This window comes from Poecilia reticulata, chromosome 6 (genome assembly GCF_904066995.2).
Source record: "Poecilia reticulata chromosome 6, P_reticulata-male-v2, whole genome shotgun sequence".
NCBI classification, from domain to species: Eukaryota; Metazoa; Chordata; class Actinopteri; order Cyprinodontiformes; family Poeciliidae; genus Poecilia; species Poecilia reticulata.
In genome coordinates this window covers 26,065,969-26,092,423 of record NC_088835.1, presented here as the reverse complement: position 1 = coordinate 26,092,423, position 26,455 = coordinate 26,065,969, and the positions used below count along the sequence as shown (strand labels likewise).

The 26,455-nt window shown below is 38.5% G+C and overlaps 2 protein-coding genes and 1 long non-coding RNA gene across 10 annotated transcripts in view; 2 read left to right on the top strand and 1 right to left on the bottom strand.

The window, feature by feature from the left end:
• Positions 1–5,227, top strand: part of cep152 (centrosomal protein 152) — an 18,517-nt gene extending 13,290 nt beyond the window's left edge. For 3 of the 4 annotated variants that reach the window (XM_017305231.2, XM_008411985.3, XM_081608266.1), the window contains exons 20-27: positions 234–863; positions 1,640–1,715; positions 1,795–1,962; positions 2,056–2,140; positions 3,275–3,357; positions 3,446–3,602; positions 3,691–3,794; positions 4,455–5,227. In XM_017305231.2, coding sequence (XP_017160720.1) covers positions 234–863; positions 1,640–1,715; positions 1,795–1,962; positions 2,056–2,140; positions 3,275–3,357; positions 3,446–3,602; positions 3,691–3,794; positions 4,455–5,179 — 2,028 coding nt within the window. In that variant the 3' untranslated portion in view covers positions 5,180–5,227. The remainder of the gene's footprint in view (positions 1–233; positions 864–1,639; positions 1,716–1,794; positions 1,963–2,055; positions 2,141–3,274; positions 3,358–3,445; positions 3,603–3,690; positions 3,795–4,454) is intronic. The other variant, XM_081608267.1, reaches the window with a different exon arrangement.
• Positions 3,190–21,951, bottom strand: LOC103466436 (uncharacterized). 5 transcript variants are annotated; one of them, XR_014087942.1, is made up of 6 exons: positions 21,331–21,951; positions 20,218–20,278; positions 20,024–20,121; positions 8,146–8,322; positions 7,205–7,274; positions 3,190–5,167 (listed from the first exon to the last, which is right to left on the bottom strand). It is a non-coding gene; the product is annotated as an uncharacterized LOC103466436 (long non-coding RNA). The 5 variants fall into 5 exon arrangements; XR_014087941.1 differs by lacking the exon at positions 7,205–7,274 and having other exon boundaries at positions 21,331–21,948; XR_014087945.1 differs by lacking the exons at positions 7,205–7,274; positions 21,331–21,951 and adding an exon at positions 20,820–21,062.
• LOC108166362 (long-chain fatty acid transport protein 2-like) lies at positions 11,725–26,455 on the top strand. The gene is made up of 10 exons (XM_081608268.1): positions 11,725–12,415; positions 16,175–16,384; positions 17,851–18,009; positions 18,686–18,810; positions 18,893–19,087; positions 19,707–19,797; positions 23,630–23,828; positions 23,908–24,005; positions 24,895–25,025; positions 26,056–26,455. The coding sequence occupies exons 1-10, from the start codon at positions 11,938–11,940 to the stop codon at positions 26,230–26,232; spliced, it is 1,863 nt and encodes a 620-aa protein (XP_081464394.1). The 5' UTR covers positions 11,725–11,937; the 3' UTR covers positions 26,233–26,455.

The window sequence follows — 26,455 nt, the reverse complement described above, 5'->3', positions numbered from 1 at the left end:
TTAATCCAATTAATTGTTTCAGCCTTGGTAAATATAAGTGAGTTATGCAAAGAAAACCACCTTGTTATATATATCAGGAAATGTCCTTTTTTTTTTTGTATACTCCAGTTAACGATTAATCGATTGCTAAGTTAATCACAATCAAATTAATCGCTTCAGCCCTAGTTATTTTTATAAGTACTAACACTGCCGTTTATCCTCCTCTTTCCATATTTTTAATATTTAATTTTCAGGTATCCCAGGCCTTGCAGGAAGCAGAGGAAGAGTGGCGGAAAAACCAAGTGGAGCAGCAAAACGCGGTGGACCTTCAGGAGAAGCTGGCAGCTCTCAAGAGCCAGCTGGAGCAAACCAGCAGAGAGCAAGCCGCCCTGCTGAAAGCGGAGCTGGCTGCAGCCCGAGCCGCATGGTTCAGAGACAAACAGCAGGAGATCTCCATCATCCAGGCCCGAAACGAGCAAACCTACCAAACCAAGCTGCAGGACCAGCGCAAAAACCTGGAGCAGACTGTGCAGGAAGCCAGAGAAGACGCTGACCTCCAGAGGAAGGAGCTGCTGCTGCAGCTGGAGGCCAAGCTTCAGCAGACTCTGAGGACACGAGAAGAGGAGTGGAGGAGCCAGTGTGAAGAGAAGGAGCTGGCTGAAAGACGGCAGGAGAAGGAGAGGTTTGTGTCAGAGCTTCACACGGCACTGGCCCAGGCCTCTGCACGGCTTCTCAGGCCTGCTGAAACAGAGCATCAGCAGGCTGAGGACGGCAGGAGAAGCGGTGGATTCCCGTCAGAAAGTACCATCACAAACATCATTGAAACATCGTGCAGAGACATGATGAACAGAGCGCTAACAGAGGCCAAGAAGGAGTGGAAGAAAGTAGGTTTTTGTTCATTTGTTACAATTTTTCTGACGTTTGTTCAGTTCCTTTATTGTACACAAAAGCGCTAGGGATGAAACGATTAATCGTGATTAATCGATGATGACAATAATCGTCAACTAATTTAGTAAGTGATTAATTTTTAACAGAGACTAAAAAAAATCCTGAAAAAACAACCCAGTCAGAGCAGAAATTCACTCAAAACTGTACAAAACTATAAACATTCTGCATTAAGGATGAAAAACCTTCCTTGTTGGTAATATGTCCTAGTCAAACCTCCTCAGGTGGCATAGTTTTACCTTCACCTGGTTACATTTTTTTAAAGAAAAGAAAAACCTCTTATTAAGCACATTTTACAAAAAGTAAAACAAAAATCTGAATAGTATTTGTTTTTATCTCCACAAGCAACCTTTGCTACAAATGATCAAGTGCACATGAAAAGGAAAAAAAGCTGTTTTTCCATTTTAGGAAACAAAATGTTAATTTTTTTAGTTGAAAAATGAATTTTATTTATAGGCAGTTTTTATTCTGAACTCTTACATTTCCAGACCAGGCAAACATAGAAGAAGTTAAAATTTTTTGATAAAGACCAATAAAAGACGCTTCTATTTACACCAAAATATTTAACTTCCTCAGAAAGTCTCTGAGTCTCTGCTGCCCTTTTTTCGGACCTTATGAAAAGCCAGCTTATCTTCGATTATTGCTCCCAACTATCTGTAGTTGCAACAAACTGAATTTATTTGCTGTTAATAATTTCTGTTTTGTACTTTTACAGATGAGTGAAGAAAAGCTGAGCTGCATCCTAAAAGAGACGCAAGAGAAACACACAAGACAAATCAACGAAATTCAAGGTGTGCGTTGCACTGGGACGTAAAATATTGCATTATTCTACACTTTTTAATTTCCAACATGACTGCCTGCTGTCTCCAGGCTCTCTTGCTCGGAGGAAGGAGCAGCCTGGCTGCAGGAAGGGATGCACTGAGAGTTTGGGGAAGCTGCAGAAGAAGAATCAGGAGCTCCAGAGACATCTAGAGAAAGCCTGTCGTCAACTTCAGCATCACATCCGTGAGCACAAAACGGCCGTGCAGCAGCTTCGAGGTGCATTTAAGTGATTTAAACTTTTGTCGTAAAACCCTGACCCCACACTGACTCTGCACCTCTGTTGTGTATTTATTTTTCCCTAAAATGTAGATGAGCATGAAAGCAGCATTCAGAAGCTGAAAGAGGAACATCTGCAGCAGCTGGAGGAATTGAAGAGAGCTAATGAATCTTCAGGGTTTGTTGTTCACATCCATCCAGAATATTCATTATAAATTACTTTATCTAGTAAAAATGTATGTTTTCCCTGTAAATACCGAAGAATATATTAGTTTGAGTTCATTTTATCAAAAGACTGGAAAGCTCTTACTAGAAACCTAAGCAGTATTTGTCGAGCCTTCTTCAAGTGTTCAAATCAACTATTAAGTGTGAATATATTTATTTGAAGTATTTTTGAATTTTGAACAAACAGAATCACAAAGACCAGGAGTGGGATTGAAGTGTGCAGACATTTAAAGCTGAAGTTTGAAGCCGTAAAAACAGAGAAACATGGCCGCCTCCTAAAATAACGTTAATCAGAGTCCAGCCAAAAGGAGCAACGTAGATCCACACAACTCAGACTTCCTTTCTGGAAGAGACGCAATAACAAACGAATAGATGTGGACAAAGATCTCTGGTCAGAACTAACGATGCGTATCGTATCATTTATCGTAAAAAATTTCTTAAGATTTTTGATTTATCATCGTGATAAATTTCAGTGAGTGTTTAAAAAAATGACTAAAATGTTGATTTAACTATTTTCTCCTCTTTTTTGCATGAATAAACATCAGTAAATGTTAAAATATAATTAAAGTCTCTATGTGCAGTTTAATAATAAAAATCACATTTATTTAAGTATTTTTTGTCCTGAAGAAGCTTTTTTCTAAAATAGATGTTTTTTAAGAACATTTCTGCTTGTGGTGCTATGCAGTTACCTTAAAAAAAGCAATAAATCATTTTTCATCGTCAGTTTTATTGTTATAACAATAATATAAAATATTATGACATTTACGCCTACATTGGACACCTTCAAACCTTCTTGAGACATGGCAGCATCATGCTGTGGGGATGATTTCCTGTAGCGAGGACAGAGAATCTGCAGGATAATCCTGGTAGAAACATTTTTATTGTTACATCCTATGTGTGTTAGTTTGTCTAAAAAAAAATCACAAAATACAGCAAGAAATATAAAAAAAACTAATAATAAAATTCAAATAGTAAAAGTAATTTCACACAACTTTAAACATCTGAAAGTCTCCAGGCTTTTTAATTGGGTGAGATCAGTATAACTGTGGGAAACATTTTCTTTTTTAAGTTTATTTTTTCTTCTCAGAAGTTCGGATCACCAACAAAACCTTCAGCAAGGCCTGGAAGAGATGAAGCAGCAATACCTCGTCACCGTGGAAAAGATCAGAGGTCAGCGTTGAGTTTGACACACAGAAACTTCCCCTGAGTTTGCAGCAGCAGCAACAAAGAAACAAATCCGACTGTGTGTTCCTGCCAGGGGACATGCTGCTCTACCTGCAGGAGAGTCGAGAGCGCGCGGCGGAGATGATCCGCAGCGAGGTGCAGAGAGAGAGGCAGGACACGGCCAGGAAGATGCGGCGCTATTATCTGACCTGTCTGCAGGAGTTACTGGAGGACGGGGGGAAAGCCACGGGGCAAGAGGCTTTAATTGTCCCGAACTTGTTCGCTTGCTGCAGTATTGCTCCTCCGGCTAATTGTATTGATCTTTCCTGTCTTCTGCAGTGCTGAGAAGAAAATAATGAGTGCTGCAAGCAAGCTGGCAGCCATGGCTAAAGTGCTGGAGACCCCGGTAAAAAGTAACTCTGGAAAGAATTACTCTCCACCAAGTAAGTCCTAGATGAGGAAAACTGCTTAAAAGGGGCTTCTCAAACAAAATTCACATTTCACCAGTTTTTAGATTTCTACTTGGGTCTCAACTGCTTCTGAAAACTTCCAAAGAGTAAAAAAAAAAACCTATTTAGTGAGTTTTTGGCAATAAATTTGTTTTTTGGCCGTTTCAAAAACCTCCTGATTGTTGAGTCAAATTCCATGGGGACTGCGCCGTTGCCTAGCAACTCGAGCGGTGCTCCACCTGTCATTTAGCCACCCCAGCGCAGCGGAGCTCCAGCACATTTTGTCAGCTGGTTTTACCGCTGTATAATGGCTGCAGGAAGAGACATGTGTTTTGTTGTTTTACTGCTGTACTGGCTGCTGGAAAAAACTGTTGTTTACTGGCCATTCAGAAACCTCTTGCTGCATTCTTATTGGTTGTGCGGGAGGCTCTGCTTCTGCTTTTCAAAGATGTACAGTTGTATAACTGTGCATCTTTTTGGAGCCATTTTCACGGGCGAATGTAAACGTTGAATTGGGGGGCGTGGCCAGAAGCAACTTATTTGGATTTAAAGTGACGGAGGCCCTAAAATATTTAATTCTCACAGGAGCTCAGAACTAAAATCTCATTATCTGGGAATGATTTTGTATCATCTCAGTCTGTTTTGCATCGGCAGGTTGTTCGACGGGGGAATCTTCCAGCACCATTGTTGGCGTTCCAACTAGAAGTTCAGGTTTCCGTAGCAACCTGACGACGCTAAACGAACTTCCTGATGTGAGACCAGAGCAGCAACCCCAAAGGGAAAAGGTTTCTGCTGATTCAGGTCCCAAATCAACCTCAGCATTTAGGACCAAACCTTTAACCCAGCAGGACTCCGAGGACGGCTCCGTGACGAAGCCACAAACCTTCGATACGAACTCTTTCCCTCACAAACCTTCCCAATCCCACGTGGGTTTCGCCGGTTTGTCTGCGAGGGGGAAAAACAGCGAGTGGTTTCTGCAAAGAAGGGACTCCAGCAAGGCAGAGTTGGCGCGGCAGAGCCGGCCGTTCCTCGTCCAGGAGGCTCCGGTCAGAGAGGAGAAGCAGACCGACTGGAGCCTGACCAGCACCGACTCGGACAGCGGCCCAAACGCAGCCAGACCGCGGCGCAAAGCCGACCCGCTCAGGCCTTTTTCAGCTAATTCAGCTTCAGATGCTGACATCAGAGCACTAGGGGTCGCCACTCCGGACGATTCGGACCTGACGGTGTACAAGGAAATCCCCAAGAAAGCAAAGAAGAGTCTGGCCAGAGAGCCGATCCCCGGCTCAGACGGCAACGTTTTCTCCAGGCCGCCGTTCTCTGAGCTGAGGCAGCGGCAGCAGGACAGCGGCTTCGACAGCCCCTTCTACCTGCAGAAATAACAGAGGAGGGAGAAGGTAAAACATGTAGCCCAATAAAATGTGCCTTTATTTCAGCGTTATGTTTACATTTAAAACAGTGGGAACATTCTTCATTACACTGCAAAAACACAAAATCCTGTCATCAGCATCTAGTTTCTATGAAGTATTAGGGCTTCTGGAGATGGAAAAAAAACTAAAAACTTTTGAGGTCAATCTCAGAAATTTTCTAGAAAGAACAAGAACATTTCTGAGCTCCAAAAGTTGAAAATAAAGTTGTTTTTTCTAGCAAATTTTCAACTTTTCAGACTTGGAAATTTCCAAGATTTTTCTCAAAAATTTCTGAGATCAATCTAAAAAAATTGGGGGTTTTTTCTAGACTTTTAAAACTCACATTTCTGAGATTTAGTTTAGAACATTTCTGAGATCAATCTAAAAAAAATTGAGTTGTTTTCTAGCAAAGTTGAAACTCTGAAATTTCAACTTTTCTGGAAATACTGAGATTAATTTCAAAATTTCTGAGATTTTTCTGGAAAACTTTTGACTTTTGAAACTCAGGAATTTCCAAGATTTTTCTAGAAACTTTCTGAGATTAGAGGATTTTTGGTGGACATGCACTCTTCCTGTTTTTTCTGTTTGCAGTCACCCTAATACGCCGTATTCTAGTCCAAATATCTTAGGACAGTTGAAATACGAAGAACCAGAAATGACCGAGGTTCAGACTAATCATAAAACATTCTCTCTTTCTTTGCGGTTTTACATCAAAATGAACAAACCAGATGTTCTGGTGAAGGTTTTTATATAACTTGAACCTCAATAGCAATAAATAAGTTTGGAGAATTTGATATGAAGCTGTTAAAACTAAAAGCTCTTCTGGTTCTGTTTTCTGGTGGATTGCATAAAGTCAGCAGAATAATAAAGAAGGTCCATATATTAGTGAGGTTTATCTTTACATTGGAGTCAAACCCTGAAAAATAATGATTCACACAAATCTGTACAACATTCATGTTCATAATGAGTTTATGCAAAGCTTTGACCAGCGCTGTGCATAAAAATAAAATAATCCTCCTTATTTTACCCATTTCATAGATAAAATAGGCAGAAAGAGCCTCCACTGCACATTTATGACTCAGTTTACTTTATCACACGTGAGGATCTGCACTGAGCCAAAGTAAGGGAAGTTTTGTGCTGCATGAAGCAGATAAAACTTGCTAATTATTGACCGGTGGAGCTGCTGGAGGCCAGAGTCAGCCTCCATGTTTCATTCTGTTTCGCATCACTGTGCAAAGCTAATCTCATTTGCCACTGATTTTAGCTTTGCATTCGCTAAGCTGCTGCAATTTCTGCATTGATCCTCCGTTTTTGGTCACAATAAGAAGCATCTGCAGCAGAACTACGGTTCCACAGTGCAGTTTGTAGCAGTGAATGTTAATTTAAAAGTGCCTCTGCAGACAAAATGTCACCTTAGCTTTAGCATGTGCCTTTTTTTGTTTAACTTTAATGAAACAATCGCACTGTTACTCGCCAAAAAACAGATTAAAACAGAAAAACTCAGGAAACTTATTACACTCCTCCTTTTTAATGCTACAGTTGGGTCATTTCAAATAAAATCTTGTTTTTTAAAGGGATAAAAGTTAAATTTTTATTTTTAAAAGCAAAACAGTGAATATTTTTGAATATATTTTTTAACTCCATCCACAGAGAAATGTCTGAAAGGCACAAAATGGCAGCTAGCTCTCACTAAAGGGCGTAAACAGTATAAAATCCCAGATATTCAAGCTCTGCTGCTTTGAAACGTGTTTTTATGTTCATGTTTGTAAAATGTTTTATATTTACAAGATGAGTAAATGCATTATAATTGTTTCTGTATTTATATTTGTCATTTTAATAAATCTTGACTTATTTCAGACTGGAAAGATTTCTTTCTATAAGACCTAAATTTGCTTTACTTGGTTTTGCGTGAAAAGAATAACTTGGAGACTCGCTGACAAATAGGTCAGCGTGAAACGTTTCTGCTCCCATAACAAACAGGAAGATTAAATGAATTACCAACAACGAGCCGAGCCGCACCGGGATCCTCGGTTACTGATCTGGGTTTTCTTTCTTCCTTCTGTAGCTCCTGATAAAACGGTTTTAAATAAATATTCATATAGTTCAGAATCCAGAATATAAGGATTCCTACAGAATAGGATTAGGGCAACAGAAAAAAACCCATCTGCTTTTAATCTCTGAATTCTGAGGGGGGGAAAGTCAGGATTTTGAAACTAAGAAAATTCAAAATTCTGAGATCAAAATCTGAATTTTCTTCTTTTTTTCCCAAAAAATTCTGAATTTACGAATTCTGAGACAAAATTCCAAGATTAATGTCAAAATTCTGAGATTAATGTCAAAATTTGGAGAAATGTCAGAATTCTGAGACAAAATATTGAAATTGGACATTAACGTAAAAAATCTGGGATTAAAACCAGAATTCTGAGAAGAAAAACAATTTAAAGATTAATGTAAAAATGAGGGGATTTAATACAGAATAGTGAGCCTAATGAAAAATCTGGGATTAAAGTCAAATTTATGATTTAAAAAAAGTCAGAATTCAAAGATCTATAAATTGTGGGATTAAAGTAAGAATTTTGAGATTAATGTAAAATTCTTTAGATTGTATGATTAATGTAAAAATTGTGGGATTATAGTCTGGATTCTGATTTTAAAGAAGAAATGTGAAAATTCCTCTATCGAACTCAAAACTGAGAAAATAGATTAATGAAATCGATATCAAAATGCTGGGATTATAGTCAAGATTCTGATAAAATTGATAAAATCTATGTAAAAATTCAGCTATAACAGTCAAAAGTATGAGGGGGGGAAAAGTCGTGTAAATGGGGGAAGAGAATTGCAGATGTGCTGCTGGTTATTTCAATTTCCAGTTATTTTTTTGTAGTTCTCATAAATGCTGTAAATCTTTCTAACATTGGGGAACAAACTGTCCCTCTCACCTGCTGGACATGAACCCGACAGAATCGTCAGGGTCTGATCCTTTGACCTTTGCCCTCATTGGAGCTTGCCTCAGTTTTCCAGTGGTGTTGACTCAACGCGGGTCAGCTGAAGTCGGCGTTCCGGTCATAAACTTTGGCACATATTTCTGTCTGAACCAGATCACGAGCTGTCGACTGCTGGAAAAGGGAGATGAGAAACGGGTTTGTTCTGGAGTTTAGACCCACTGAACCCACTTATCTTCATCCTTATCTAAACGGTGAAAAAGATATGCTGTGGTTAAGTACACACAGTGCTGTGAAAATGCATCGCCCCCGTTATCAATCAATCAAATTTTATTTGTATTGCACATTTCAGCAGCAAGGCATTTCAAGGTGCTTTACATAATTAAAAACAAAATAAAAACAGCATGTGACATTGAATAAACGGTAAGAAAGAGACAGTTTTTGAAAAAAAAAATAAAACTCTTCCGTTTTTTTTTGTTGTGGCAGATTGATCACGTTTTAGGATCAATTTTGGCCCGATGGCTTCGAGATCAACAAAAAAAGTTTGTTGACACTCTTGACCAGCAAAAAAGATAAACCAACAAAATCACTGCTGTCAGGATCGGCCTGTTCGAGACGGAGAATGTGGTTTGTTTATTGTTGTCATAGCAACTCTCACGACTGTTACCTACCAAGATGGCTGTCAGCTACAAAGTTCCTGGATGTGTGATGTTACATGAGAACTATGCATTACTAAACCTGAGCTTAAATCAACTATAACATTTCCAAAAAAAAACTTAAGACATATAATTTAAACTTACTATATCGTGATAGTGTGATGAGAGGTAAAAGGTCGAGCTCCTCCTCATCCTCCTATTGCTACGCACCGTTCTGTGTCAAAATCAACCAGTGAGAGCCAGGAGGAAGGCCTTAGCGCTGTCAATCAAGCTCCTGTACATGCAGTGAAACTATTTAATGTTTATCTGCTGTCTTTGGTGGTCATGCTAACTAGCATTAGCATTCATGGCTGCCTGCATTGCGTTGAACTGTAGCTCAGCAGAGAAAAAGGAGGAGGATGACTGACAGCGCTAAGACCCGCCTCCTGGTTCTGATTGGTTGTTTCTGACTGAGCTGTATTTGTTCATAGATTATCTGTCTCATGCCAAACTGTCACCACATACTAACAGTTTCAACTAATATGTTAAAAAAATCATTTATATTTGTAAGTAATAGTTACATAAATAAGTTTTCACCTCTTCCTTTTTGTTTTCGTATTCACATCTCATGTCCCACTGGTTACTTGTTTTCTTTGATTTTAAAAACCTGTTTTAAATAAAGAAAAACATATTCCTGCTTTAACGGTAGCATCAGGACAATATGTCGCAAAACACACCGGAAAGTCCGCCTCCGACTGGTCAAGTCAAAGTTTTGACTTAAATCTGATTTACAGGCCACTACTGCTCAGAAATCCTCCAATTAAAACAATTAATTGGAGGATTAATTATCGACGTAAAAAATACAGTTAAACAAACTGTAGACGTGATGTTATCTCTTTAACTTTCACTTCAGTGAACCCTGCTGTATCAGCCCCGTCGCGCATGGACTCTAACTGTATGTAACATCTGCTGATTGATTTCCTTTACCAGCTGATCTGTTGGAGCACACCGGACTTTTTCAGACTCTTAAAGAGACAGAACATTTAAAAGAATGGAAAACTGAGCAGGTTTTCTTTATTTGAGTCCATTTTCTGGTGATTCGGCTGATTTTATGTGCAGTAATATTGTGGAAAAAAAGTTTTAATTTAAAATGTTTTGTAGTGAAGATGAAGCAGAAAAAGTTTTAGGTTCCGCATGAACCAGATTCTCAACACCAAACGTGTTTGATCTTTCGTTACTAATGGAGGGAAAAATTTGTAATTTTGGATTTATATTTGAAAGAACAACATCCACACACTTCATAGTTTTATTGATTTTTATTTCATGTTTCCCATTAGATATTAAAAGTGAAGAGAAATCTTTCAGTCGTTGCAGCTTTTCAGATTTGAAAACGTTAAATGTACAAATGGAGTTTCTGCCGCATTGCATTCTGGACATTGTAGTCCAAGTCAGTGTAAGAAAAGAGAAGTTTTCTTTTACCCGCCTTAACAAGCAGATTTTCCACACCTAAGTTATTTTTGCTTCTTAGGGAAGTTTGGCTTACATACTTTTTTATTTTTATCTTTATTATGACACTCATACACTTTAAATAATTACTTTGTTTTAGGCTTTACACATTAAAACAAAAGTCTAATTTATATTTTCTTAGAGATTTGGACTGATTTGTGTCAATTTTTCACGGTTCCTAAAATTTGAAAAGGAAAAGTTTTTTTAAATGCTTGAACTTATTTAGTAATTGTCATTTATTTTTTATGATTTTTCTTTCATTTAGTCTTTATATCAGCATTTGCACGGAAAATTATGTTTCTCCATCTAATGACGCCACCAGTGAAGTAGAATTATTACAAAATACTATTTTGCTCTTATTTGAGTCTTTTTACGTTTATTTGGGTAAAATATTTTGAAGTTCCACTTTTACTTAAACTTTTCAGTTTTTTAAACGTTTGTTTTTTCTTCCATTTCATATACCTGCTCTGTTTTGTTGCTCTGTCATATAAAGTCGTAGTAAATGAAAATAAAAAACATCGTGACGTGCATACAGAATCAGCCATTCAGAAAATGTTTGCTTGTTTTTTGTTTTTTCTTCCGGCGTTGCTGATGCATTTTGAGAAAACAGGATTAATTTCTTAAAATCTGAACAGGCTGTGATTGTGTTTTCAGCAGGCCTGGTTCTGGTTCGGAGAACAGAAGAAGCTTTCGGATCATTTGGACCCTCCCTGTAAATCAGCTGCTGTGCGGACCGAGCTCACGCCCACCACGCTGCGCATTTCTAATGAGGGTTGCCATGTGCGCAGTCAAGAGGTTTTTGCGTCTTTTTGGTAGATTATTGGGGAGTTTTTACCCCTGAATGTCGTTTTAGTGGCGCAACTTTGAGTTTCCCAGCCTCACACGTGCATTTGTTGCAGCGATCGGTGCACTCTAAAAAGTAGCACTGCATGTTTAATTGAATTAATTTAAAATTTTTAGGCGCAGCAGCTTCACCGTCTGAAAAAAACATGGAAGAACCACTACCTAACTTTACAATTGGTTAAAATATTAACTATATATATTCACTAAATAACTTATTTATTTTTCTTACATACACATAATATATGTGTATAGGAGTGAAAAATTAAAATAAAATAAATAAGGGGAGGCTTTGTTTTCTTTCAAGATATTTAGTTCACCTGAAAGCAAGCAGGGTCAACAATTCAGAAATTTCCAAGATCTTGAACATTTCTGAGATTAAACTTTTTTTTTTTAGCAAATTTGAAACTCAGGAATTTCCCGGATTTTTCTAGAAAATTTCTGAGATGCGAGAATTTTTGACAGAGATTTACTCTGTTTTTCTCTGTTTGTGTCTACAGTGGCCCCCATATTCTAGTATAATAAGAAGAACCAGAAATGACCCGGATTCAGACTAATCTTAAAGAAGTTCTCCTACTTGAGGATAATTTCTGCCCGCCTCTGGTAGTTCAGTTTTCCAACAGGTTGAGAGGAAATCCAGCCGATCTGGCAACTGGATCCTCCCCCGGCCTGAAGGAGGGATCAGTGGGTCAGAACCCAGCGGAGCGCCGCCCTCAATCAAACGCATGAACTTTGTCGCATTTCAGTTTTCCACACAGTTTGAACTTTTCCCAGCCGCTCTGCCAGCCCGTCCTGCGGCTCCTCCATCATGTCCGTGTGGCTCACCGCTGCGGCCGGCCTGGCCATCCTGGCCTTCGCATACATCCGGACTTTCTGCCCGTACTTCAGCGATGACTGCGCCTACATGCTGCGGAGCCTCAAGCTGGGCATCAGGCTCACCAAGTACAGGAAGTCCAAACCTTTCTACAGCATCCTGGACTGCTTCTTGGACGCCGTGAAGAGGCAACCCAACAAGATCTTCATCCACTTCGAGGGGCGCGCATTCAGCTACGGAGAGATGGACCTGCAGAGCAACAAGGTGGCCCGGGCTCTACAGGCTGAAGCCCGGCTGAAGGAGGGCGACACCGTGGCCCTGTTTCTGCCTAACGAGCCCAGCTTCGTGTGGACCTGGCTCGGTTTGGCCAAGCTGGGCTGCCCGGCGGCTCTGCTGAACTTCAACATCAGGTCCAAGTCTCTGCTGCACTGCTTCTCCTGCTGCGGGGCCAAAGTGCTCATTGCCGCTCCAGGTTAGAGGATAAAACCTGCGCAAACATTTCATGAAACGGCAGGAAAAACAGCGGCTCCCATGAATTACTATCTCATTTACTCAACGACCAAAGTCCTAAAATTAGACACTGGGAGTTCAAGTTTTCAAGTTGCGCAACAAGTGACTCTAGTTGTTTCATTTTAACGCATTTATTTGAGGCGTATTATCTTAGCCCGGAACACATTGTGCCTTTTGAAAACAAACAAGCCTTTATTTAGCATCTTGGTTAAATATGAGCGTGATTTGGGTTTCAAACATTAAAGCTGCAAGCCAAACTTATATAAAATTATTCCCTCACTTTGGATATTATCATATATCACATTTAAACAGTATTAGTGTCAGTTTTTATGTTTTATGTTATAATTTAGTTTAAATAAGATGATCTGTCCCCCAAAGAGTTTCCACCTGCACGTGTCATTGCTGACATCACAAAAGGCATATTAGAATCAAAAACTAAAGTCATCTGATAGTTTGGGTTTTCTGGATGGAGCATGTTTAAGTTTAGAAGAAACCATATAAGTTGCTGTTGGAAATATTCTTCAGCATGTGTAATTGGATAATTTAATTTTCTGCTAGTCAAAACTTCTCCTTTTGGAAAAGCTGCTGCATTTTTATTTTCATTTTATACGGGCTCAGTTCAATTAAGTTTTATTTAGATTGCACCAATTCACAACAAATGTCCCCAGGAGGGAAAAATATATATTTTTAAAATCTTGATCTGCTGGTTTGACGTAAAAGAAAATGTTAGTGTCTCTAAATGAAACTCCCACAGGCAGATGGTGAAGTGGATCTGGGCCGACTGGAATTACAAGATTTCATTTCCAGAAATATTTCACAGTGAAGTTTGAGACAATCTGTATAAAGAAACGGGTTGTTTAATGCTTTCAGTTGAGATGAGATGAGATTTAAAGTCCCAAAGATATTAACTTCATATCTGCTGGCCTCACCTGGTACTCTATGAAAATTACCTCCAGTTTAATTCTAGAAAAAAATCCCATCAGTAGCCAGAAAGAGAAACTGTTCAAGTAAAGTCATGCAACGTTAACGTACAGATGTTAGCAGTTAGCATGTGCTTAATCATTGTTAGCTCTTATAAATGTTAACCACATGTTGGTTTATAATTGTTAGCTGTTAGCAAGCTGTTAAAAAATGCTAGCTGTTCTAAATGTTAACCACATGTTTGTTTGTTAGCAAGCTGTCAACACATGTTAGCTTACAGATGTTAGCTTCTGCTATGAACCAATTCAATTAAAAAAATACTTTATTTATGCAAAAAGGAAATTAAATCTTGTTACTCATCAAAGTATCTTCAAAGAGTCATTGCAGATTGTGATGCTGCGGGGAGGAAGGATCTCCAGTAGCAGTCAGACTTGCAACAAATCTGACTGAAGATGGTTGAATAATAATCTGATCACTGTCATGACAAGCTAACGGCAAATGTGACTTTCCACAGCTAAATGTCCTGATGAAAGCATCAGTTGTTAGCAAGCACTGCTAATCCACCTCATGAAAATATCTATTTATGGTCAGGAAGCCGAACAGATCACATGTCGGAAGAGATCAATCCGTGAAGCCTCCTTTTCAACTCCACTGGGATGTGGGATCATAGTTCAGGTTTTATTTGAGGTTTTGAAAGTAAAAAGTAGGAGCAAAAATCCAAACCAAAAAACTACAAAAACCCCTGACAAAATTATGAAAAATGTCTTCAAATAAAACAAAAACAAATCATAACATAGAACTACCGTATTTTCCGCACTATAAGGCACACCGGATAATAAGGCGCACCTTCAATAAATGGCCTATTTTAAAACTTTTCATATATATAAAAAAAAAAGTTCTTCATATCTATGCGCATTATAAGGCCTATAGAATAGACGCTACGGTTGCCACCCGTCACGTATTGCACCTATACGGGACAAGGGTCCCCGAGTACTATATTTACTAGGCTGCCCCAGTCGTTGTTTCACTCACGGTTTTGGTGTTTCAAAATTGTGCCCAACTGCTTTCTGGGTAACACAGACCAACCAACACGCAGCAGTCTCCGTCTTTCTTCCCCCGGCCCCCGGCTTTAAATGCATAGGGGCTGGTCCCTTGGTAGCCCTAGTCGAAGCACCCCGGATGAATATCTAAAGCCACTTTGTTGACATAAAGAATAACTCCGGTCGGCGAGGAGAGTCTTGCGCGTCTGGGCCGGGCGTGGCCAGACGATGGTGACCCGTCTCTGTTGGCGCACAGCATGTTGGTGGAGAACGTGGTTCTAAATGAGCTGCAGACGACCTGATTCTAGACGGTCGGTATTCATGTCTATGGATAGGTGAGTCAAACTTTATCAACAAACCAGATTTCTGACAATTATCCCAGCATGCACCGCGCGCTTCTTCTACGGGGAAAATGAAGTCGGCGGCTGCTTACCGTAGTTGCTAGACCTGTTGTGGCTCAATATTGGTCCATTATAAAGGCAAACCGTATAAGGCGCACTGTCGGCTTTTGAGGAAATTGAAGGTTCTTAGGTGCGCCTTATAGTGCGGAAAATACCGTACTCCAACATGCTGCCGCAATTCTCTAATATGGCGTTTATTCATTTTATCTTTATAAAATATAAACAGATTTGTACCACTAAAGGTTTTATGGTTAAAAAATGTAGTTTTTCAATCAACAACTGCATTAAAATGTACATTTAGAGGATGTGATTAATTGCGTCTGCATTGGAGATAAGAAAGTTTCTCAAAATATTAAAAAGAGAACGTTTGTTACGCAGCGTGAAATACTTATACTGAAACATGTAGAGACCTGTATGGATTATTAACCACATCATTTCTGTTACAAAGATGAAACGCTGACTCGCAAGCCAAAACAAATCTTAATAGCTTTGTTTACCCACCGTTGGATTCTGAGTATTTTTATCTGTTCTCCTGTGAGCTGTCATGGCCGACTTCGGTTTCATGTACTTTATCAGAAATTAACCCATTTCAGCTGAACTTCCAGAAACTAAGAGTTGGGGATAACTACTTACATCTACTCAGTTACTTGAGTAACCTTTTGGAAAGATTCCAAAGGTCAAACATTTGCTTGCAAAAAAAAAAGATAAATTTTTTTTTTTAGTTTAATCTCAGAAATACACCGTGAAACTCATGGTCATTTCTGTGCTAAAAAAGTTTTTTTTAAAAAAGTCTGAGAAAACTCATAAATTTAGACATTAATCCCATTTATGAGTGTGAAAAAACATGGAAATTTCTGCGTTTCAAAAGTTGAACATTTGCGTGAGAAAATTTTCAACTTTTAATCTCAATTATGAAGATTAATCCCAAAAATCTACCCAATGTAAGTAAATCCACTGAATGAAGAACAAGTTTGTTTAAACCAAAAAAATTCACCTGACACAAACACACAAGTGCAGTTTTATTTATACGCTTTATATTGAAAGAAACTGATTTGGAAAAATGTTTATTTTACCTGATTTTGAAATTAATGTCATTCATATGAATGTTTTCATTTTGGCCTTTCAAAAATCCCCAAATTTCCACATAATTTTATTGTTCTGTTTTCAAACAATATTTTCATCTGTAGCCTTTTTTTTTTTTTACCAAATTATTCTTTTTACTCTTGAGTATTTTCTTCTTTTTACTTTGGTTAAAAATTTGTTAACGTAGTGCTCCCGTCCCTCAGTGGGTTCTGGTAACCCGACCCAGCTCGGCCCTCTGGCTTGGTGGGTCAGCCTGAATCCGGTCTGTGTCTGCAGAGCTGCTGGATGCGGTGGAGGAAATTCTGCCGGCGCTCATGGATCAGGGCATCCGGGTGTGCCTCCTGTCGGATCGCTGCAGCGTTGAAGGCATCACCGCTTTGTCTGACAAGATCGCCGAAGCCTCCGACCGGCCGCTGCCTCCGGAGCTGCGGGCCAACATCCACATCCGCAGCACCGCGCTCTACATCTACACGTCCGGCACCACCGGTACGCCCGCCGCCATATTACATTCTCTGTTTGTAAACACAGCGGATGCGCGCGCAACTTGACAACAGAAAGAATTCGGTTGGCTGTTAAACGCTTGCTGGTTGCTATGGTTACCCGCGAATTTATACAATTTAAACCTAGCAGTTGAAGGTGGGCCAGCGCAGATAGAAATATAATCCAAAAGATAGGAGTACATTTTCGCCATAAAAATTTGAAACTTTGAGATTAATCTCAGATATTTTCTAGATGAAAGAGGGACACATTGAATTTGAAAAGTTTAAAATTTGCTACAAAAAACCCTCAAATTTGAGATTAATCTCCGAAATGTTCTAAAAAAACTCAGAAATTTAAGTTTCAAAAGTCAAAATTTGTGAACATTTTTGACTTTTAGAAATTTCCATGTTTTTTCCAGAAAATGTTTGCAATTAATCTCAAATTTAATATATATATATTTTTAAAGTACATTTTCAACGTTTCAAACTCAGAAATTTCTTTGTTTGGTAACACTTTATTTGAAGGGGTGTGCATAAGACTGACATGACACTGTCATAAACATGACATAACATCTGTCATGAACATAAAGAAGTCTTTATGAATGTTTATGACAGTTGTCATGTAGTGTCATTTGGTAAATAATGACACTTAATGCAAAGTTGCATTGAAAGTCCATTAAAAATGCCAACTTTGCATTAAATTATCAGAATTTACAAAATCATGCAAAGTTGGCACTTTTATTGAACTTTTAGAGCAACTTTGCATTAAAAGTGTCATTATTTACCGAATGACACTTCATGACAACTGTCATAAACAGTCATAAAGACTTCTTTATGTTCATGACAGACGTTATCTCAGTCTTATGCACACCCCTTCAAATAAAGCGTTATCGTTTGCTTTTTCTATAATATTTCTGGGATTAATCTAAAATTTTTCTGATTTTCTTCAAGCAAATTTTGGACTTGTGGAGCTTTTTTTCTAAAAAAAAAAAATGTATTAAAAAAATAGTTTTTTAACTGCTGGAGCACAGACATTTCTTTTTTTCGTAGAAAATTTCTGAGCTTAATCTGAAAGTTTCAGAGTTTCTTGACGGAAACTTACTCTTTCTTGTCAACGCCATCATACCAGTCCGTCAGGATCTGCTGGGCCTCTTTTTCTCCCCTGACTACATCACTTCCTGTTCAGATGGAAACCTTTCGCTCTTTAGCTGCTAAATTCTCCGTTATGTTCACCAGCCGGCTGCTCGCTTCACCTGCTTGTTTCAGTGAGCAGGTATTGAGTCGGTGCGTGAATCAAAGCAGCTGCTTACCTGGAAACGTGAAAGCAGTGAGCGTGGAATAAAACACTGACTTTACAGATAATTAAACCTGAGCAGAGAAATTGAACCCCGGCGTTATTCTGCGTCTGTAAGCATCAAGCTGTAGCTTCATGTTCTGAGGGGATTTTGTGATGTTTTCCTCTGGCTGGTAAAGGTTTGCCTAAAGCAGCTGTTGTCACCCATGAGAGGGTTTGGGCCGCGTCCTTCGTCCAGGCATCAGGTGGATCCACAGCAGACGACATTTTCTACATCAACCTGCCTCTGTACCACAGCGCCGGCTTCCTCATCGGGATGACCGGAGGCATCGAGAGAGGTGAGCGAAGGGTCAGCTAGCTGCTTTCTGACATATTTTAGATATCCGCTGGAGGTTTTCAATACACAAACAGCCGCCAAATACAGGAAATACAGAGTATAAATAATTATTCCAATATTGACGGAATAATTATTGGCTATTGGGTGCTGTTTGTAAAAACAAAAACGGCAATAATTTGGTTTATTCAGTCTGTCATAAAGAAAATAATGTAGGTGCTAATTTTTTTTAAGTTATATTTTCATCATGTTATTCCTACATTTATAAATGTCAGAGCTCCAAACTAAATATTTAATTCACCAGCTAAATATTTAGTTTTCCAGACTAAATATTTAAGTTGCTAGCTAAATATTTAGCTTGTAGCTAAATATGTAGCTAATATATGAACTAATTCAGAAGCGGAATTTACATCAAGGTCTGCAAAATCCAGCTTTAATTTTGATATTCCTCTTCCTTATTAGTGACGAGCTAAATATTTGGCTTGCTTGTTCAATATTTTAACAGGCTAAATGTTTAGGTCTGAGCTACTTATTTCTCAAACAAAACAGTTAATTTTTTACTGTGGAACTTCATAAACGGAGCCCCTCGTTTGGCGCCCGTTCCAGCGCGGCGCCCCAATGCGTCACATAAAATGTATTCCCACTTTTTGCAGATGAGTCATGTGATTCGCTATTTCCAGGTCTCACTCTGGTTCTGAGGAGAAAGTTTTCAGCCTCTCAGTTCTGGGACGACTGCAGGAAGTACAACGTGACGGTGATGCAGTACATCGGCGAGACGCTGCGTTACCTCTGCAACATGCCGAAGGTGAGAAATCCACATACGGTTTTCCTTCCACATCGTTTTCTGTATGTCTGCAGTTTCAATCTGTTTTTTTTTTTTTTTGCAGAAAGAAAACGATAAGAACCACAAAGTTCGAATCGCCATCGGGAACGGAGTCCGAAGCGACGTGTGGAGCGAGTTCCTGAATCGATTCGGCGACATTAAGGTCAGAGAGTTGTACGCCGCCACCGAGGGAAACATCGGCTTTATCAATTACACGTCCAAGATCGGAGCGGTGGGACGCGTTAACTTTCTGCACCAGGTAAGAGTCGCTCGCTCTAAAGTCATTTCAAGTATAGAAAATGGATAATTAAAAAACGCGTTAAGATGAGCTGCATTTTTTAAAGTGAATTTTGAAAAGATTTGTTCTAATTTATCTTCAGTGCCTTGGAAAATTATCCATAATATTTCAATTTTACAACATTTTGTCATGTTACAACATTTTTAAAACCATGTAGTTTTTCTTTCTGCTCACATTTATTCACCTGAAAGCCATGGAGGTTTCTGGATCAGGAAATGAAAATTGTTAAAGGTGTAAGAAAACTCTCTGACTGCAGCTGTTTCTATTTTACCTAGAAATATTTTACAAAAGAACCAAATTTTACATGTCAGAGGTTTTATTCCTGCTTGATCAAACATTTGACGCTAATTTCATTTGATTTGAAGAAACTGGGATGTCTAATTGGAGCGCTGCAGTCGTCAAGGTTTCCTGAATTTCACTTTAATGCTTTAATGTTCTGTGTTTTGATCCGTCATCAAACGTGAAGCTGCTCCCATCAGCATCGGCTTCACGCATTAAACAAAGATCAGAGATGATCAGAGGATGAAGTGTTTCTGTTTCACTCTCAGACGCTGATGAGACGTTTGCTCTTTCCTCCCAGATTTTCTTTCCTTACACTTTGATCAAGTTTGACATCGAGAAGGAGGAGCCGGTCAGAAACTCGGAGGGTCTGTGCATCAAAGCAGAAACCGGTGAGTGATGAGCAGCTGGATTTCCATACGCTGACCTGAAACTTTCCACTATTTCTCACATTACAACCACAAACTCTTAAAGATTTCACTGCAATTTTTTGGTAAATATCAACAAAAAGTGGCTATGTAAACTTTTCTCCTGTTTTAATATTAGGACCTGAATTTAGTTTTATATTTTTAAGATTTTATTTACAAAGTTCAGAAATCCCTGGTTCCACATAAATACCTTTGTCCATGTCTTTGAGTTTTGGTATGATGTCGGCTTCCCTTGTACGAAGAAATAAGTCTACCTGTTCACCTGTTAGGCTTCCAAACTCAGTCCAGCTATAACATAGGAAAGCAAAAGATTTTTTAGAAAACTAGAAGTAGATCATCGTAGGGTCAGTCATAATGCTACAGGGGGAAAAGAAGCAAACCTACCAGATTCAACATGTCCAGAAACCATTAATATTCATTCAGTCTGTCTGCATTATGAGGATAACTGGGAGAAAAAAGAACAGCATTCCATTTTAGCAATTCATACAATGAAATAAGATCACATTTTACTGCCTCAGCTTAAGGATTTGTAAAGAAAAAACGTGCAAAGTATCAAAAAGAAGCTTGAAGTCAGAAAATGAAAATTTGAAAAACAGGACTACATTTGTAGTTTCGATTTCCCATTACATGTGTATTTCAGCGTTTTAAACAATCACTTGGAGGGTTCAGCAGAAGGGGATTAAATAAGAATAACATAAAAGCAGTCAAATTTCTTAGCCTTCTATAAGGCAATTTTTATTCCACAAAACCGAGCAAACTAAATTTCTGTCATACTTTTGAATATTTCTTGAATATACTGATATTAGGACGGAATGAAAACTGTATAAAAATACAAGTCTTGTTGCTTTTTGTAATTTTTTGCAGCACCGCAAGGCTCCACAGTATCACTGCACACCAACGTTAGCTTGAAGCTAACATGTTAAAACGTCCGCTAACGGTCGGTCTCAATTTCTCAATGAGGTCAGAAAATTACTATTAAAAATGACCGAATTTAGCTTGACGTGGTCACAACCCCGAAGAAACGACAGGGAAAGTGGATACCACTGTTCTGGATGCGAATAAAATGATTACTCCTGCTTTTTTTCCCCCTTGGACCCACGGGATCACAGAAAACCACAGCGCTACGACAGTTATTAACAGCTCCAACCCTTACTTTTAGAATTTCTTAAAGAGACAGCAACCTTTAACTTGGACCGAAAAAATGCACCAATGTGTAATGGGACATAAAGTGTAAATAACATTTAAAGGGCTGAATAAGGCCATTTTTGCATTAACTACACAAATAAGGATCATTTTCAATTTAAAGGCAACCTTTCTCTGCCATAATAATATGCTAGCTAGCTTTGACATGAAACCCAACATAAGATTTCAGAGTACTACCCTGTCATAGCAACAAAAAAAATCCCATAATACTTTGTCCAACTAGCGATTCAACAAAATTCCCATAAAGCTAACATGATACCAATTCATTAAAACGAACACAAGATATAGAGATACCAAAGTGGTTATTCCAAATGTGGCTTCCATCTTTACGAGGGGGTACCCAAAAGTTTCCAGAATGACGCTGCTGCACGCGGGAGGCAATATGGATGGGAAAAATAAATAAAAAGTTACACACAGGGGCGGATCTAGCGGGGTGGCAGTTGCCACCCCAAACGAGAGCCTTGCCACCCCTGTTGCCACCCCAGCTAGCGACAATGAATTCAATAAATAGTTATGGCAAATCGGACATTAAGCGCATGAAACTCTTTTTTTCCCCGACAACATTGAATGCAACACAATGTAACCTGACACCCACTGCTAAGTAGCGGGAAGTGCGAGAGAAGGACAGAGCGCGAGGCAGCAGCATTGATGGATATATTACTGGACATTATGTAATTTATCGTAAGTCACACATGCGCCATTGCTGTCCATTGAGTCAGGAATATTGGTGGTCAGGAAAATACTACAGTCACGCAAAGAATCAGAACAACGGACGAAATGTCCATCCATCCATTTTCTTGCACCCTTGTCCCTTAGTGAGGTCGGGAGGGCTGCTGGTGCCCATCTCCAGCTAACGTTTCAGGCGAGAGGCGGGGTCACCCTGGACAGGTCGCCAGTCTGTCGCAGGGCAACACAAAGACACAGGACAAACAACCATGCACACACACACTCACACCTAGGGGCAATTTGGAAAGGCCAATTAACCTGACAGTCATGTTTTTGGACTGTGAGAGGAAACCGGAGTACCCGGAGAAAACCCACACATGCACAGGGAGAACATGCAAACTCCATGCAGAAAGACCCCAGACCGGAATCGAACCCAGAACCTTCTTGCTGCAAGGCAACAGCTCTAACGGACGAAATGTTTAGTAGTTAATTCAACCATAGATAATGGTAATAAGTGCTTCAGATTTTACAGGTGAGGAAAACTTTTAATATTTGTTTGATATGCAGTAATGCATATCAAACAACAGCTCGTTGAGCTGTTGTTTGTCGGTTGCCATGGCAACGGGTCCGCGTAAAGCAACACCCGTTGCCATGGGGTGTCGCAATGTGTGTCGCAAGGCAGAATAAAAGTTGTTGGAGCTATTTTTCTTTATTTCATTATCTATTTGAATTTTGTTACTTTATTCTTAAATTTCTATTTTTTTTATTTACAGAGTTTATTTGTAGGTTGATAATTGTTGATTTTATTATTTTTTTTGTTTTATTATTTTCTTATTTTCTAAATTTAGACAGGAAATAATGTGGGTCAGTCCACATAGATAAGTGCAGGGGCCTGGTGAAGGACCAGCAGGCATTTGGGTTTGGGGCCGATGGTTTTTAAGAGTGGTAGCATGAGAACAAATGAAAGTTTGATGTCTGTAATTGTTTGGTGAAAAAGGAAAATAAATCACCAAGAACAATCAATAAGTTTGGACATTGAACCTTCTCTTGCCCGTGTCTAGAATCATGACCCCAGTGCCCTAGTAGTGGCTTGTTGGAACTTTTATTGTTCCACTTCTGATTGTTTGGCTTTGCAAACAATCAGAAGTGGTTCTGTCTAGTTTGGTTCTTCACCCGTTTATCAGCTTTATTCTGCCTTTATTGCGGCGCACTGCAGCCGCTGCAAAAAAAACTGAGCAAATCCCCTGTGTTCTAAAAACATGGTGATATTTATAACAGTTGTCAAACTACGGCTCCTACAGCATATTTAAAATAAAATGTATATATATATACTACATATATATATACATATATATACTTATACCAATATAAGTAGATATTCGCCCTTTCTTGTATCTTGACAGAACTAACAGAAACTAAACTGTTTATAGATTTATATCATGGAGAATTTATAAAACATCCGTTTTCTAATCTTTATTTTAAGTCGTATTTAATAGATATATCGAATAACAAATGATGGCGCTACTAATATTTTTGTGACAGATTTCTCCTTGTCCTGTATTGGGATAAATTGGTTTTCTGGACACAATGCATGTCAATTGATATGCGTATCAGTAATGCATATCAATTAGCAGAAACAATGCAAGTTAAAAACAATATTTCGTATTGTTTTTAATACTAAATATTAAAAACAATAAATATATATATATATATATATATATATATATATATATATATATATATATATATATATATATATATCGCTAAGCCCCAGGAATGTATTGGTGGAACAAAAAGAAAACAAAAATCAGATGGATCTATATAATCGATTGATTGGCCAGCCGTAGCCAGACTTTTTAGTTTTATTTGTTGAAGCTGTTAAAATGAGCATCTTTTATTTGTTATTGCCGTCTTTTATTTTGCTCAGGTGAAACTGGGCTTTTGGTTGGAAGAATAACTCGGCGGTCTCCATTTGTCGGCTACGCCGGGAACAAGCAGCAGACGGAGAAGAAAAGGCTTTTCGATGTTCTGAAAAAAGGCGACATGTACTTCAACACCGGCGACCTGCTTCGGTTCGACCACGAAAAGTTTATTTATTTTCAGGACCGAGTGGGCGACACGTTCAGGTGAGTGGAGGCTCACAGGTTATGAGACGCTCTGAGACGAACGGAGACGCTCCAGTCATCTTTTTCTTGTTTGTTTCAGGTGGAAAGGTGAAAACGTCGCCACGTCAGAGGTCGCAGACATCCTCACTTTGGCTGCCTGCATCTTAGAAGCAAATGTTTACGGCGTTAAAGTGGAAGGTAGAAAAATACTTTACTACACCAAACGGGATTTATTATGAAAAGTTTGCATGTTGAACATTTTTGTACTTCCATTTGTGTCTTTACTGCTTCTAAAAACGACATACACTGTAAAAACACTTCTTCTTACTAAGTGATGTTGGTTTAGTTTCTAGTGAAAATATCTTGGACTTGAAAAAGTACTACTGTAGTTTTATTGACAGATTATTTCACATATAACATGTAAAAAATGTCATTTTAATAAAATAATTTTTCAGTGTAACTACTACATTTTTTTAAATCAATGTTCAGCTATATCTTGCTGAAAAGTTACTTTTAAGTTAGTTTTGTCTCATTTCAAGCATATTAATATATTTTCACAAGAAACCAGAACAAAATCATTGGTAAGATTTTGTTTTTTTTTTAAGTGCAAGTGTTTCAAAAAACAGCAAAGCTATTGTTCGGCAATAAGTTGTTTTCTGAAACTTCCTGGTTCTTGAGTCATACTGCGCTGTTGCCTAGCAACCCCAGCCCGTTACCTAGCAACCAAAGCTATATGGTGCTGCTGGAAAAGTTTTGTTGTTGACTCACTATCCAGAAACCACTTGCTGGATTCTTGTTTGTTGTGCATGAGGTTCCACTTCTGCTTTTCAAAGTTGTGCTGGTTGCACATCAGTTTGCCACCATTTTCACGTGAATGTGTTAAAGATGAGTTGGGAGCCGTGGCCATCACCAATTTATTTAGATTTAAAGTAACTAGAGGCCCTAAATCAGCTTAAATCTTATCTAAGAATGACTGTGAACAAAAATGTAATGAACATGTTTTGTGTAGGCCATAGACCTAGGAAGATTAACGGGTCATTACTGGCTTGAAATGGTTTCCTCTCCCCTGCTTGTTCCTAACCATCAGGTCACGAGGGTCGGATCGGCATGGCGGCCGTCACTTTGAAAGAAGGAGAAACCTTCGACTCTGCAGACGTCTACAAGCAGGTCGTCTCCTACCTGCCGGCCTACGCAAGACCCAGATTCCTACGGGTTCAGGTAAAAATGAAAAACACAAGGAGTAACTGCATCTAATGGTATATTTGAATTTACTGATATTTATTGATGTCCTTGTGGAACAAACAGTGGAAAAAAATAGCAAATGTAATACTTCCAAACAAACTGTCAATTTTGTTTTTAATAAATTTATGACAATAATATGATGGAATATTAAGGGCTAATGGGGGGAAAAAAGTAAAATTATGAGAATAAAGTCATAATATTATAACTTTATCACATTATTTCCACTTTATTCTTGTAATATTATGACTTTGTTGTACTTTTTACTTTTTTAGATCAAAATTCTGAGAATAAATGAAAAGAACTCAGAAAAATGGCAATTTTGAAAGTAAGCAGGAATTTTACTTTTTTCTTAGAATTTTGACTAGTCTCACAATTTTAATCTCAGAATTTTAAGAAAAATGTCAAAATTCAGAGATTAAATTTAAAATTCTAAAAAAAAAACTCAGAACTTTGAATTTAATCTAAAGATTTTTGCTTTTTTTCTTACAATTCTGACTAATCTCAGAATAGTGATTTTTTTCTTAGAATTTTTAATTTAATCTCAGAATTTTAAGGAAAAATTCAGAGATTAAAGTGAAAATTCTAAGAAAGAAAATAAAAATTCTGAGATTAAATTAAAAATTCTAAGACAAAATGCTAGAATTCCGATATTAAAGTCATAATTCTGAGAATAAAGTCAGCGTTCTTATGTTTTCTAGTTGCTCTAATCGTCTTTTGTAATTATGGAAACATTTTGAGATCAAAAAATAATTATTTGACCTCGGCTGAATTTATAAACTGGTTTATTTACAAATAAGCGACTTCTTCTTTAGTTTGGCAGCTCAACTTCAGTGGACGTTAACACGTTTTCTTCCTAGATCCTTATTTGATTTTGTCTCCACAGTAAAATGAAGTTACTTCTACTTATTTTTGGCACAAATGGAACCCCCTAGCTTCTTCTTGATCCAGCCGTTCGATGAAGTTGTTGCTCTTTCGGAGTTTGGCTAAGTTTGTCCTGTTTTGGCAGCCGTCCCTGGAGATGACGGGGACGTTCAAGATGAAGAAGGTGAAGCTGGTGGAGGACGGATTCAACCCCGCGCTCATCAGCGACCCGCTTTACTTCCTGGACCCGGACCAGAAAACGTACGTCCCTCTGACGGAGGAGATCCACGGCGCCATCGCTGCAGGGAAAATGAAGCTCTAACAGAAACTTAACTCTGAAGTGAACTTTGTGTTTTAATTGAAGACGTAACGTTTTCTCATGCGTGGAGTGTAACGACCGACTAATCTCAGGGAGAAACTTTGACGCGGCACTTCCGGTTTGAAGAGACTTTTCTATTAACGCGTTTGCAGCTTTAGAGGTTTTTTTAAATTTATCATCCTGACTTCAAATCAGTTTTTAAATAAATGGTGACGATATAAAAATA

Bases quoted from the DNA above. Each gene is read 5' to 3' on its own strand.
- LOC108166362 (XM_081608268.1), top strand. From the start codon at position 11,938: ATGTCCGTGTGGCTCACCGCTGCGGCCGGCCTGGCCATCCTGGCCTTC. The intron at 16,385-17,850 runs GTACGCCCGCCG...TGGCTGGTAAAG, and splicing joins CTACACGTCCGGCACCACCG to GTTTGCCTAAAGCAGCTGTT. The intron at 18,010-18,685 runs GTGAGCGAAGGG...CGCTATTTCCAG, and splicing joins GACCGGAGGCATCGAGAGAG to GTCTCACTCTGGTTCTGAGG.